This window comes from Olea europaea, unplaced genomic scaffold, assembly GCF_002742605.1.
Source record: "Olea europaea var. sylvestris unplaced genomic scaffold, O_europaea_v1 scaffold3042, whole genome shotgun sequence".
Classification (NCBI taxonomy): Eukaryota; Viridiplantae; Streptophyta; class Magnoliopsida; order Lamiales; family Oleaceae; genus Olea; species Olea europaea.
Genome location: NW_019249110.1, coordinates 14,410 through 30,539, shown reverse-complemented (window position 1 = coordinate 30,539; position 16,130 = coordinate 14,410). Strand labels below are relative to the sequence as shown.

The 16,130-nt window shown below is 31.1% G+C and overlaps 1 protein-coding gene across 2 annotated transcripts in view; it reads right to left on the bottom strand.

The window, feature by feature from the left end:
• Window positions 1-7,057: 7,057 nt before the first annotated feature.
• LOC111384904 (glutamyl-tRNA reductase 1, chloroplastic-like) overlaps window positions 7,058-16,130 on the bottom strand; it is a 13,053-nt gene continuing 3,980 nt past the window's right edge. Inside the window, exons 1-3 of one of the 2 annotated variants that reach the window (XM_023009246.1) lie at window positions 10,289-10,753; window positions 9,216-9,457; window positions 7,070-8,489 (exon numbers count right to left, since the gene is read on the bottom strand). In XM_023009246.1, coding sequence (XP_022865014.1) covers window positions 7,359-8,489; window positions 9,216-9,457; window positions 10,289-10,598 — 1,683 coding nt within the window. In that variant the 5' untranslated portion in view covers window positions 10,599-10,753 and the 3' untranslated portion in view covers window positions 7,070-7,358. Of the gene's footprint in view, window positions 8,490-9,215; window positions 9,458-10,288; window positions 10,754-16,130 lie in introns of those variants that run through there. The other variant, XM_023009247.1, reaches the window with a different exon arrangement.

The window sequence follows — 16,130 nt, the reverse complement described above, 5'->3', positions numbered from 1 at the left end:
AAATAAAGAATCTTGTCTTACACGTGGTATCAGAGCATGGTTAAAGAACTTATGATTTTCCGTTGGTATTTATTAATTTCATTATCTATTCAAAAGGCTAAAATCTATTGTTGAGAAAATTGATCTTACTGATTATGTATTTCCGCTTAAATTATATATAATAATATATAGTTATGTTACCATCTTAAAATCACATCATGTCGACCAATTTTTGTAATGTTATCTGTATGCATAGTTATGTAAGTTGAGTGAATTTAATTATTGTGACTTCGATTGACCATAAAAGATGAAGTGAAATGCATGCCTTCTATTTGTGTTCGTTTAAACCTCATTTCTGTTAATTTCATAATTAATGTTAATTACAAAATTAACCATCATAATTAACAGTAATAATTGGTAGAAGTAATTTAGTTAATGAATAAATATTAAACTAATGACAACACTTATGTTAGTTCTGTTTAATGTTTACAAATTATTAATGCATGTAGTAAATAACATTATTGCCCTGTGGTTATTTGGATATATATTAATATCCATAAAATTAAGACTATCAATAATTGTTATGATTATGTAATTTGATATCTATAGTACGTAAAATTTGTTAGTCAACTAAGTGGCATAATTAGAAGGTTCTCATAGGCTTTAAATTAAACACTATTTTCAATTACCCATGTTTATGTGGTGCTACTTATGATATAACATAAGTATGTAATTTTTGCTTGTCATGGGTATGTTAAAATTTATCGATTATAAAATATTTAAGGATCACTCAAAGGTTGATTATTTATTTTATAGTCATAAACATAACTGTGGTTAATCGGTATGCTTGATTAGATATGTGTAGAATATCCAAAGATAGCAAACACTTCTAATTTCCAATTATGTGTAACTAAAATTGAGCATCAATTATGTTTGTACGTTGTTGGATCACCCAAAAGAGAACTTCAATGTGTATAATCATTACTATTTGAATCTATATTACTTATTTAAGTTATGACTCGAAGCATGAATATGTAAGCATTCTATACATTTTGCAGCATGTGTTAATGGGTTGCTCTTCATTCGCAAACTTCATCTGTTCCTATATTCAATTGGCTTAATTACTCTAACGGTCTGAGCAAGTTTGGTTTCACTTAGGTGCTCTGAACTTGATCTCGCTGCTTAAGTTGAGAAACCTGCTGCTCCTATTGATAAAAGCAACACTGATGAAAGAGCTTTCCAAAAGGCTTGGAAAGGATTGAATAGACTGAGCTTGATGTTTATATGGATGATGGTAGCGAACAATATCAAATCTATTCTTCCAAGAACTTAAATTGCTTAGGACTCTGTGAAGTCAATGGAAGTTTGTTTTCGATCTCCTGATAAGTCGATTGTTGGTATATTAATGAAACACTAACCAGCATAAAATTTGATAGTACTCATACCATGCATGAGTACATCATTATAATGACAAGCTTAGCGGCAAAATTGAAAAATATGGGGATGAGTACGGATGATAGCTTCTTGGTGCAATTTATCATAAAGCCATTGCCTTCTGACCATGTTCCATTTCAAATGAACTATAACTCCTTGAAAGATAATTGGAATGTGAAATGTTCACGAAATATTTATTTTGACTTAAAACACTGCAAGTATTTGGTTCGTAACAAGTAATAAAATGGATTTAGACTGCAATTGTGATTAAATTAAATGAAATTAAATGCAAAATGATATTTGAATGCATGTTTGATGAAATTAATGAATGGGAGAGCACTAGGATCACAAATTCCCATTCAACGATCTCTTTTAATCCTAATTCTATAAATTGACCACATGTTTGAAGTTTGAAGAATCAATGTTCATAATTTATCCAACAATCTCTCTCGAATAATATTGAACCTACTCTCATAGACAATCCGACTATATCTCTATGATGAATACGAATATACTCATACATGAATTTTTATGAACACTTAGAGATTCACGCAAGGCATAGTGGTATATCTCTATCTCTCTATTGGACCGTACGATGATTTATATCTTGTCGAGCCTATTTCCCTTCTCTCGAGTGCGTGAAATACGCCACCACACTCACACAATCACGTGCACATAATTATGGAGAACAATCACGTGCACATAATTATGCAGAAAAATAATTGCATGTATTGCCAATAATGTAAAACTAGAAATAAAAAAATTACATCACAAAGTTCATCGTTTTCCTAATACAAACAAATTTAGCCTAGCATGATGAAAAGAAGAAAACAAACTGAATAATAAAGAAAAGATATCATCAATTTAAATCTTGAATTGAATCATTACGTCTCAATGTCAATTTTCATGTTCATGCCTTGTTTTCTCCATTAAAAACCCTTATGAATGTGTTATAATGCGTCATCCTCTCTTTAGGACGATCCTAGGGTTTTAAAATACTTCACAAGATTTGTTTCCGTAAGAATTTCAATCAGAATAGGAAATCAGAATTTTTTAGTTGCTATTGGCCTGGGCAGTCGCCCAAGCTAAATTTTTCACCTCGGTAATTATTTCTTGATGTTGGACAGTCACCACCCTAAATAATTAGGCAGCCATTCAGTTATAAAAACTTTCAAATGTTACATTTTGATCCCTGAATTCAATTCTTGATTCTTTTAGATCTTTTCTCTTTTTTTCTTCTTCCAATACTTCAAGTACTCACTAAATTTGTCCTCGAGTTTTTCACGTCGTCGTTTTTTTTTTCGGTTCAACTTTTGGCTATTGCACTTTGGTCCCTGAACTTTTTTTCTTCCATTTTGGTCCTTTTTCAATTATTTTCTATTTAATTCCGCACATTCATCAATATAGTCCTATAAAACATAATTACATAGAATTAAGCCACATTCAAATATTTTAATCAACAATTTGTCATGTTTTGTGAGCAAAATAAGTGTGTGAAAAAGTACTTATCAGTAATCCAAGAGGGCTTTGATGATTACAATCAAGAGGTCAGAAAGTACTAAAGTTAGTCGAGTTTGACAGTATTGTAAGTTGATTTGTTTATAGTGGATTTTTATTGGCTTGGGCCTAGAGTTTTTGATTTAGCAAGGGATTTTCTTCGTCAACAATTCTCGTGTTATTTACTTTTCTGCAATTTATTAAATTGCAGCAATTCAATAAAGGATAGAGTGCATATGAATTTATCTGTATTAATTAATAATTGTAACTTGTTACATTTATTAATCGGTAAATTTAAATTTCGTACAAACACCTATTCACCCCCCCCTCCCTGGGTGTTAGTTGGGTCGAACATCATTTATTTCAATGTAGATCTTATTAAACAATGATTAAAGTGTCGGATTACACAACTTAAACAATATTGTTTGTGCTTTCATGTAATGCATACACACACAAAAATGTATACTTCAAGCACCAAATTTAATAGAAACTCGGTATACAACAAAGAACAATAAAAATCAAAATTCCAAATGCAATTTAGATTTAATACAAATTCAAAGTAGTGTTGAAAGTACCTCTACGAAAGAGAGACAACGCGACTTTAGGAAAACGTCCTTAAAATAATTCCCTATGGCTTGCTTCCTAACTCACTACCTATAACACTTACGTTATTTTAATGGATAATTTACACGCAAATCACTCATTTTTTTTCTTGATTTTTCGTAAGCAATTTTTTAGCAATAGATTTCCAAGAAATATCCATGTAAGAGGTAAACTTCTTACTAGTCGAATACTTATCATTCTTAGCCCCTGTTTGGTAATGATTATAATTAGATTTTTAATAGATTTTGATAAAAGTTGATGATATGTGTGATTGAAATGTTGTGGGTCCCATGAAATATGTTATTAAAATTAATTTTTTACTTTAACTTAAACTAAAATCTGGATTTTAATTTTCACCAAATTGAGGCTTAATGTCTTTCCACCCGACCAAGTTAGCGATAGACTGGAATTGACGGTATGACAAGTATGTGTGCAAGGAAAAGAAACATTTTCATACTTTCAAATTTATGGCATGTAGAGGGGCAGATCCAAGAGTAAACTGAAAAATAAAATAAAATCCTTTTTACATAATTTTTTTACACATAAAAATCTAAATAGGCTGGGATTGGATCGAGCTACAACCCAACCCAACGCCCTACATCCATCTCTGTTTAGCAATGCCGCAGTTGTCTTTCAAGACTAGTTATTCATTACATTTATGTCATTGTTGAGCATTAACACTTGATTATAAATTGTTTCAAAATAAAGTTGAGTTTGATTTGTATAATTACGTTTATTTATTTTTTAAATGTCATGAAATGAGTTTTTTAAGTATCGCATAAGTTTTCTTTGAAATTTGAAGCGTTACAATTTAGTACTAGAGCAAATGCTCACTTTCTGTAGACTATATTATAAATCGACAATTTTATGCTTTTAAGTAAATAATATTTTTCTAGATTTATGAAGTAAAATTTCCTAGTGAACATATATCTACCAACCACTTCAGTCCAAAGAAAAAAAAATTAAGGACCAAATTGCAACAAGAGTCATTGATTGAGGATGGCGTATATAATTTACCTCTTAAAACGTTACTATTTGGAGCAGCGTTCTAAAAAACATGAAGTGCGGCTAAGCGTGAAAGTCAAGTTTCAAGCTTTACGAGTCTAGGCGCGACTTCAAGCTTTACGAGTTTAGACAGGTCTAGATGAGGTCTATGCGTAAAAAAACTTTTTCCTATTTTTAATATTATTTTAAATTTTAATCATTTTAAAAATAATTGTATAAATAAAATAATATATACCAAATATCTAAAATTATAAAATATTATATTTACTTAATAATTCCTGCAATTATTCAATTATACAATTTTCAAATTTTTGAAATGCAAAAGCTCGACTCTTTTCATAGTTTCAACATTTAACTAAATAAATCTTACTTGAAATTTCTAAAGTGTTTTCATTTTTGACTTTGGTACAAATAAAGTACTTAAAAAAACTTGAAACTAAAGTAAAATAAATGACTTTGAAAAAAAAAAAAACAGAAAAAAATTTAATAAAACATCATTAGGCTCTCATTGTCAAAGCATGTCGTTTTGCCCGAGCCTCGTGCTTAGCCGCCATTTAGACGAACTTTTTAGAACACTTTTGAAGAACTTTGAGAATCTATGCCTTGAATTAATTGCGAAAAAATGAGTTCTTCACAATTGCGTATCATAATTAATGTGACATATTGCGGTTGCAAATCATCTAATTAAATTATTCTTATTCTTTGAGTAAACGTAGCAAAGATGAAATTAATAGAACCGACAAGGATTTGTTGGGAAATTCATGAGATAGTGTGTTTTTTTTATCTACAAGAAGGATTTGTCCGGTACTGTTTGAAAAATAATGTTATGATGTACTAGCAATGATGTGGCATGTGTACTTAATAGCAATAATATAATTCATATGCTAATACTAATAATGTAATAATACAAAGATACTAGTATCACAATAGTCCCCCAAATAATGTACTAATAGAATCTTTACCTCGTCCCCTCCACATAAACATCACTTACACACTGAACACTCCGTTAGAAAGCAAAGGACGCAAGTTGAGAAAAAGATCCGAAAATTACTTACACTCCAACAGTCAAGTCAATGGCCAGACGAGAGAAAAAGAGAGTGCAAGAGAGGGAGAGAGGATTTGCTTAAGGTTAGAGAACATATCTTATCTGAAATGGATTTTATATATATATATATATATATATATATATATATATATATATATATATATGCATTCCAGTGGGCTAATCCGAGTTCCAAGCCCAAATCATATGCTTTAAAATATTACACATCAAACATACCTTTACTTTTTGTTAACAGAAAAATATTCACACATGGAAATTACACAAAATCAGGGGTTTAAAAATCACATTTCAAAAATCATGTACCAAATTTTATTATTCACAAATCAAGTATTATATATAACTAATCCACTCAATTCAATTAAAGATCCTAATCATTTCCCCATTCGCTTCTTACTCTATTTGCTCCCTAATCTCTCTTCTCTCTCAACAGTAATCGAGCCGTCCATGGAAGATTATCTCCAATGCAGCAATTTTACCACCAGAGTTGAACCACCTGCGCGGTAGCGTCACCACCGGAAGATTTCTTGGTGTGGTGTCGGGGGCAATTTCTCTTCATCGAACATTGCTGTCGGAGTTGAGGGATTTTTTGTAAATTTCAACCAGTGGTTGTTTATTTGAGTTTTATAGCTAGTATCCTAGATTGTTTTTTCTTTCTTATATTGTCTAAAATTTCCAGATTTGCCTCTTTATTTTCCCCTTGAATTATTTCTATGTTCGTTTCTTTTGATTATGGTTACTCCTAAAACTTGAGATGCTGTCTGTTATTTTCCTTTATCTAATGATTCAATGTTTCTTTGACTAAAAAAAAATTTAGAAATTATTTTTCTTCCACCTATCTAAGAGTGGGTATGCATGTTTCACCTAATTATTAATAAGAATTTATTTTTGAAAAAATGAGCCAGATTCTGGGTATGTCTTATAATTCTATATTTTGGGATTTTATCCCTCTCATCAAAACTTTGTGACCCATAGATAAACTATGACTTGTAGTTTGAATGATTTGTGATCTCGAAATAATTTGTGATCTACAAAATTTTTAATTTGTGACCACGAAATAATCTGTGACCAATTAATTTGATAATATATGATTAGTAAATAAATCTATGATAATTTGAAAATATGACCATTAATCATGAACTAACAAAATGCAATAAATTTGAAAATATGTGACCCATAGATAAACCGTGACCTGTAATTTGAATAATCTGTGATCTCAAAATAATTCGTGATCTACAAAATTTTTGATTTGTGACCACAAAATAAATCTGTGACCATTAATCGTATAACTGTGACTTTATTATATTTATTTAATAAATATTTTTAATTAATTAAATATATACTTGAATTTTGAATTTTCAAACTATCTATTTGATTTTTGAATTGATGTAAATAATACAACTAGATTATAAATTTTGCCCTATTTGCTTTTCATTCTGCATTTATTTGCCCACAATATAATGATCATAGAGCATATCATTTATTAATATGGGAAGAGAAAATAACAATACATTTACAGAATCAAGAAAGTATTTATTTTCAGATTAATCAGTTACAGACACCTGCAACAAACCATCCGGTACATGGACCAAACTCACATCTTAATACCTTAATTACATTATACAATGATGGAATGATACTGACAAAGTGAAGACAAATCACCAATTAGAGATTTCCAGAATTTTCCAACAAATAAGAAATTCTAGTCCCATTAATATTAGTGAAAAATTGTGCAATTTTAGCACTGAAAGAACAATTATAGTAGAAGATGATATAGAGCTTACTTCTGATTTTGTTCTACCTTAGACCGAATCTTCTGTTCCAACACAGAAATCTCTGTCTCCAGACTGAACATTCTGTTAAGTGCATGCATATTCTCAAGTGTCTCGTTCAATGTCCGACTATCACTCCCATCACATCTTAGATGCTGCATCGGACCATGAAGGATCTTGTTTACAATCCCTCGACTAAGATCATCGACCGCCTTCCTCATCTTCTTCGGAATGTCGTCGCCCATTTTAGACAAGCATTTTTCGAGCTCTGCTGTTCTTATTCTCTCAGCATATGCCCTCAGTTTCTTGATAGTTGGAACAGTCTCTAGTGAATCCCGCCAGGCTTCAAATTGTTTTGATTCCTCGCCAATAATTGCCTGAGCTTCCATTGCCTTCCTGAGTCGATCCTCTTTATTAGCAGCCACGACCTCCTTAAGATCATCGACATTGTACGCTCGTGCAGTCTCAAGGTCATTAACACACGAGCCCACATTCCTTGGAACAGAGATATCAACAAAAAGCCTCAATCCCCCAACGGAATCACAAACAGGTTGTAGCTCTGTCACATGCTCCTTCAAAAACAATGGAGTTTCTGATGCAGTGCTGGTAAAAACTACATCTGCTTCAGCTGCACAGTTTAGCATTTCTTCCAGCGGTTTGTAGATTATTTCAACATCCTTAATCTCCTCACGAATGGCAGCAACTCGTTCTTCACTTCTATTTACGACCACCATTTTTGTGCACCCTTTGGCCACCAAGTGTTTGATCACAAGCTTCCCCATCTTTCCAGCACCAATCACTAACATCCTCGCAGTGGCATGGGAGGATTCGGGAAGCTTCATCAAAGCCAATTCTACTGCAGCTGAACTTACAGAAACTGCTCCGGCTGCAATGTTCGTTTCAGTTCTAACCCTCTTTCCAACAGTGATTGCGTGCTTAAAGAGGCCACTTATGTTCCTCCCAAATCCCACAACCCCTTGCCCAACTTTGACAACTTGTTTCACTTGAGCAAGGATTTGGCCTTCCCCCAATACTAAGGAATCTAGTCCAGCTGATACTTCAAAAAGGTGCTGTGTTGCATCTTTGTCATACAGCAAAAACCTGTGCTGACAAATCTCTGAAACAGGGAGTCCACTAGTCTGGCAAAACATAAAAATTCAATTATGGGAAAAGACCAACACAAAAATTCATACTATATCTTCGTAAAAACAAATATGATGAGAATCAGTTCATTTGGAATACACGTGCAACAAAGTTAAGAAGATGGTCTAGAGAATCTTTATTCTCATCCCTTCCAAAATCAGGTTCTTTTGCTACTAGAAAAGAAAGGAGATGGAGATAGAAATTATGGAGACATAAGAAGCCAAAAGGAAGAAATAGCATCTTATTTAACATGCAGGAAACCTATGAGAAATTTGATTATTTCATCACTTTCTATGTTAATGAGAATATGCGAAAAAGGGTATGTCCCTGATTGAGGGAAGAACATCTTAGGTGCTCGATACATGTTTTGCATAGACTTTTAGAGACTGTTGCATAAGAGAGACATGATATGGGTTGAACAACTCAGAAGAGAGAGGAGGGTACACCAAAACTAACACGGCCTGTTGTAGTTTGCATCTTCTAGTAAATCTAGCAATGAATTGAACAGAGTTAAAAAAGAAGATTCACGTAGCATACTCCAAATCTATTAGGAAGAAGGCTTATTTAGTTGTTCTTGTCGTCTGCTGTGTTAACGTTGAGCAAAGTGAACTATGTGATAGGTTTCTAAAATTCAGATAATAGAATTTCATTTATCATCCAATAAGAAAATTCCAAGATTCTCGATAAAACACAGAAGAAAAAAATACTATTAAAAAGATTACCTTTGACATCCATTCAGTGACTTCTTTAATGCCACGATGGCGAGAAAGAGCTACAACGTAGATTTCCATTCGGTTACAGGTGCTAAGAACAGCTGCTTCTTCAATGTGATTCAGACCACATAGTTCCCCAATAGCCCTTGGCCACTCCGCTTCAGGAATAGCAAGTTTCTCCCGCATTTCAACTGGTGTAGTATGGATACTGAGTCCAATCACAACGATGCTGCTCCTTTCTTTTGTATATCCTTAAATCACATCAAACATATAGTTTCAGGGAAATCAAATACACATAAATACTTATGGCAAGTGCTAAATTGAAGAAGAATTATCGGCACATAACAGGGTTATAGTGTCAATAAAGTCATAAATCAAACATAAGCAAAGGGAAAAACTCAAATGGAAAGTTTGGTACATAACTACATAGTGCTGGAAAGCACTGCACCAAACAACAGATGATATTTGAAATTCATTTCCTTATTAAAGAGCACGTCTGGCTGTGTTTATAAGTAGCTTTGCACGTAGTTTTTATGAAATTATGTAGAGAGACATACTTCAAAAAAAGTAGGTTATAAGAACAACCAAACAAGCTATAAAGAGGAATGCTGGTGTGCAAGCATTGAGTATCACAAATAGCATTCTACTGAATATAAAAACTTAGCATTATGAAAACATTTAGAAGGAAAACCTTAAATTGACTGAGAAAAAAATTGTTTTTACATTCCAGCAATTGATCTAACGTGATAAATATAAGAAAATTCCAAATATCCGAAATTGTTTATCTTGAAGTGTCACAGAAGAAAGGCAGCTTATCATGATTTCTATAGTAAAAGTAGCGTTATGACTGGTCTAAAAGCTGCTTTTTTTTAAGCCGGACCAAAAATCTTCTAATACATTAATACCTTCATAGGTTCATTGCAATTTTATATGCCAAAAGGTTACATTATCTCACATTAGAGAAATTGAGAAAGATAACGAATTTAGAAGGTTAAAATGAAAATGCATTCACAAATCATCAAAAGAAAATGTATTAATCCAGATTATCCAAAAAGAGGGTGGACAAAAGAAAAAATTCATACTGTCAGCAGCTGAGGTTTTGAGCTGTTCGAGAGCCGAGAGACTGGAAGCCGAAGCCGCATTTGTGGAATCCACTTTGTCGCCGACGGTCTGAACAAAAGCATCTGAAGCAACGTCACAGCTGATGATCCTCGAATTACTCCTCTGATTCTTAATCAAATGACATCGCTTTGGCGGTGCCACAGCCGTCTTGTAGAGCAGCCCAATCGTCGTCGGAGAAGTCGAGGGCGACATCGACACTGAAGACGACGTCGTGTTGCTGACCAGAAAAGTCTCCATCTTAGCTCCTGCAAACGTGCTCGAAACAGCCATAGCCAGCAATTCCGATCAGAAAATCGAAAATAAAATTATAATAAACAAAAATTGAATCCTAAAACCCAGAATTCCGAAATTATCAAGAAGACAGAATTATGGGGTTCATATATTTTGGGGGCGTGTGGTGTTCAAATGCAGCCCTTTAATCTTTGGGAAGAACAGTGGCTCTGATTGGTCTGTTTTTTATTTTTGATTTCATTTTTAGTTTATTTGGATTTCTTCGAATTCTGATTGGTCAATCGAGAGCACGTTTTATCCACACTCACCCACCACCACGACTCAACTCCAACAGTGGTGGGTTCGCCCAAGAACGAAATTCCATTACTAAATATTTTTATTTTTTTTTCTAGAATCTATTACCATAAAATAAAATTTAAAAATTATTTAATGCAATTCCTTTTGTACTTTTATTTAGAAACTCTAAACTTTGTGTTTTGTAATCTTTTCAAATATTTCTTTTTTATTTCTAAAACTTGCGATTCACAAGTCACACATAGAATTATCATCATTTAGATAATTCATTCTGAACTTCTACTTTACTTTTTATTGTCGTGAAAGTTAAGTTTATCGTTTCTTAAAGTTTTGAATAGATTTTCTCATTTCAAATTCTAGTTTGTAATCTCTGAAAGCATCATGTACATTTGTTGAATTCATTTTGAAATTTTTTCTCTAATCTTTCTTGTACTAGAAACTTGTGATCCCCATTTAAAAAATTGTGTGCATTTCCGACGAGACCGAGACACATAAAAATGTTCTAGATATCTTGAACATTCAATACAAGTACACAATATGGAGAAACAACTTCTTAACTACCTTTAATATTCCTAGAAACCCTTATTTGGAACTTAAATTTGACCTTTTAACGTTTATGCAATGGAATCTAAGGGTCATGGATGCCTCACTTTGGATTGCATTGGACTTATTGAGTGGTAAAGATAAACTCTCATGTGACATTTTAGAATATCAGCTTCTTTGAGCCCCATTATTTTTTTAAAAAAAAAAAAAAAGCATTTTTCTACAGTATTCTAACTTCATTCTAACCACACATTTTTCAATAAAATAATATTACATATAAATTTAAAAAAATTTCTTATTTTTTAGCCACACATTTTCCATCAATACACTATTGAAAAATTCATTTTCCCCCCTTCAAAATAGGGCTCCAAGGGTTATATAAATCATTCACAAAAAACAAATAATAATAATAATAATAAGACAAGGCGTCAAAAAGATAAATTTGGTTAAAAAACAATTGAGCCTTGAGATGTAGAATGTTATTGTGAATATCATTCACTTGGTACAAATTTAATGTTTAAGGTTTGTTTTATATTGATTAAAAATCAATTCGTGTTTATCTATTTATTTATTTATTTTTACTATCAATTCGGCCTCGGATTATTGCACAACAAAGTTTTAAACATTCATAAAATTAAAAATCTCATGAAACTAATGACTTACTTGGTGTGTCTCTTTTAACGTCTAAGTTACATTGAAGAAAAAACAAAATAAAATTTTTAGAAACCAAAACTAAACATTTATAACTTAACTTTTTACTTTTTTTCAAATCAATATCCGATTAAGTTTTTAAACATCGATAAACACAATAAAATCCAATTAACAATATTATAGACTAAAAATAATTGAAAAAAAAAATAAACAAGTAATAATAATTGAGAGAATATGAAAGTGGTAGAAAAAGATAAGATGGGATGAGTGAAGTGTGAAAGACTGGTGATGGAGATTGCATACAAAGATTTTGGGGTCTTTTTCTACCACAACTTCCAATACTAGAAATTGAAAAGATTTCAATATGGGGCCATGTTCCTATTTCATGACTAAAACTATCGAGATTTTTGACAAACGTTTTAAACATATCTTCACCTTTCCTAGCTATTAGTATGCAAGGATCATAGAATGACACGAACTCATAGTCTGTACCTGTACCTTATGTGAAATTTAGCTCTATAGATTAAAATTATATCTTTTAGTATATTCTGATTAAAATTGATGAAATGTATTGTTGAAAAGTTGTACCGTCTATTAAATGTGTTGTTAAATTAATTACTGACTATGACTTAAAATTTTTATCAGCTTTTAATTTATACAAAATGGGAATTTAATGTTGAACTATTTTATTAAAAGTTTTAAGGAGTCGATGAGAAAATGTGTCTATTGAATAAATTTATCAACAACTTACACCACATGTGAAAATGAAATTAATCGTTATATTGAATGTGAGATGGGTATTCAGGGAAAAAAATTGGGCTCGTTTAACAAGACTTCTACTTCTCCTTCTGCTTCTGTCTTTTGTAGAAGAGTTCTGTGAAAAAAAGTTACCTTGAGTCCGTTTCCTCGAAATACTCTTCCAATCAAATGAAATATTTTCAAAAAACTATTGTAATATGTTCAAAAGCAACTTATAAATCTCAGAAGAATTTTTAACTTTGCAAAAGCCCTATCGTGTGGGACCTTATAGGATAAATAAGTAACTTTTATTTCTCAAATCCATTTATTGAGATCACAAAAAACTTGAATACTTAATCCAAAACTTATGAATGACTTGATAATAACAAGTTGTTTTGATTTATCCTAACCAAACTTCTCACTGAAAATGTAATCAATTAAACCTAACTTTTTTTTTTCTTTCTTTCTTTTTTTTTTTTTTTAAGTTCTATAAACCAAAATATCCATTTGTTAAGTTTATTAAACCAAAACATTCTGTCTTAGTAGAAGACAGAGCCACCATCTTTTGTAGTAGGGATTTCCAACTAATGCACCCATCACAAAAGTGTGAAAATATAAGAAGAAGTAGATCCTGTTTTATCTAAATCACCTATAAAATTAGAATTTTTGTAAACATTCAAAACTATACCTTAATCACACCTTTTAAAGTTCAAACCTAACACAGATGAACCTTTTAAATATCTCATCATTTCTTTGATAGCAATCCAGTGTGGTTCACTTGGATTGGCCATGGATATGCTCAAAATATTTATGTATGAGCCAAAACAAGTCTAGTACATAACATAAAATACATAATAGACACAATAGTATTAGCATAGGGTATTTTGTTCATTCTTTTAAATTCTTCATCTATCTTAGGTGATTGTTCACTTGAAAGTTTAAGGTGATTTGTAAGAAACAATGTAATAGGTTTGCATTCAAACATAGAGAAATTTTAAAGTACTTTATTCACATATAAACATTGATTCTCATGTAGAGTATAATTTTCTCCGTCTCTTTTAATTTTCATACCTAAAATTCTCTTAGTTCGACCTAGATCTTTTATTTCAAACTCAAATTTTAATTTTATTATGTCTATCTAATAAGTTCTATCTGAGCAAGGAGGAAGCATGTTATTAACTTATAATAGAAGATAAATAGATGTAGAACCACCTGAACCTTTAGAAATAAAATAGAAATCAAATTTACTCTTAACAAAACCTATGGTTTGAATATATGAGTTAAATTTATTATACCATTACCTAGGGGCTTGTTTTATACCATAGAGAGTTTTTCAACAAAAAAAACCTTCTCAAATTTTGTCTTAATTTTAAAACCTTCAGGCTGACTCATATACATAACTTCATCAAGATCATCATTTAAGAAAGCAGCTTTAACATCAAGTTGATCCAATTTTTAGTCAAAATGAGTAGGTAAAACAAGCAAAATTCTTATTGAAGTATATTTTGCAATAGGTAAAAATATTTCATTATAATCAATACACTTCTTTGTAGAAACCCTTTAGCTATTAATCTAATTTTACATCTCTTATTTTCAACATTAGAATCGGCTTCTTTAATTTTACAAACCATTTATGATCAACTATTTTCTGATTTCTAGGCCTGTTAACGAGAATTGATGTTTTATTTTTAATTAAGGAATCTATTTTATATATCATAGTTTCTTTCCAAAAAAAAAAAAAAAGATTCTTTACAATTAACAGCTTCTTCAAATGTAGTAGGAGATTCAAAATTGAAAGTCTAAAACAAGGAAGAGGGTCATAAAATCATCACTAGTGATTATTTTAGAAAGAAATCTATTTCTTTTACTTCTATCTCTAGTCAATTGATAATCAATTAAAGTAGGATTTTAAGACTGGTTTTCAATTTCAATATCACTTTGATCCTGATTCGTTTCAAATTGAGAAGTCTCCACCTCAATTTGATCACCAAACTTAGTAGGATCAATATTTCGATTTTCCAAATTTGTTACCTTGACTAACGGAGTTTCACTCAAATTTTAATATGGAAGAAACAACACAGGGCATGTCATTCTCATTAAAAATTTCTACTTATAGTGATCTTGAAACCATTTTGCTCTCTAACTCAAAGTTTGTACCCCTTAGGTTTTTCTTCATAGACCAGAAAAGTACATTTTATAGACCCAAGTTCAAGCTTACCTACAATTTAATGAGAATAGGTGCAAAATCAAACACTTAAGTCTAAAATATTCTAAAGTCGTACCAAACCATATTTGTTCAAGGACTTGAAAGTTAATAGCATTAGAAGGAATTCTGTTAATTAGATATGTAGCAGTTTTTTAAAATCTCCCTAGAATAGTCTAGGAAGTCTAGAACTTAACAACATACATCTAACATTTTTCAATAACGTTTTATTCATCCTCTCAACAATATCATTTTTCTAAGGGGTTTATGTTATAATTATATATCTTAAAATTCTAGATTCTTTACAAAAAGAATCAAATTTAATATTACGGAATTCAAGATTATTACAGTTCGTAGTACTTTAATTTTCTTACTAGTTTGATTTTCAATCATTAATTTTCACTGCTTAAAATTTTGAAAAGTATCAGATTTAACCTTTGATAGAAATGTTCATATTTTTCTTGAAAAATTATCTACTAAAAGCAGATAAAACGTGAACCCACAAAGAGTATTTACAAATGTTGGTCCAAAAGATCAATATATAAATATTCAAGAATAGAAATGAATTTATGAAATTCAGTTTTGAAATGCAATCTATTTTGTTTTCCAATTACATATTCAAAACTTAAATTTTTCAAGGTTATCATTTCCAAAACACCCAAGTTTATTAAGTATTATAAGTCCCTCCTCACTAATGTGGTCAAACCTTTTATGCCAAATTAAAGACTTGCCAGAATAGGGATTTACAGTCTCAAAGCTATTACCAACTAATAGTTTATCCTACAGAGTGTAGATCACATTCACTTTGAAAAAAGAAATATTTCCTTACCATTTAATTTATTTTTTGGTAAAATCCTTACTAATTCTTATATTATATTCATCATCCAACTTACCTAAAGAAATTAGATTTCTCTACAAGTCAAGATATCTTCAACCAATTCAAGAATGTGATTACTTTTTGGTAAAAGGCTAAGTCTCCCTATCTCTTTTATTTGACAACTTATATCATTTCCTATATGAACTTGTCCATCAATTAGGTCAACAAATTCAACAAATCGCATCTTTCCATAGGACACATAAGGAAGGTACAATCAGAATAAAAAATCCATTCATTTAGGGTGTGTTTGATTACATTAATTTTC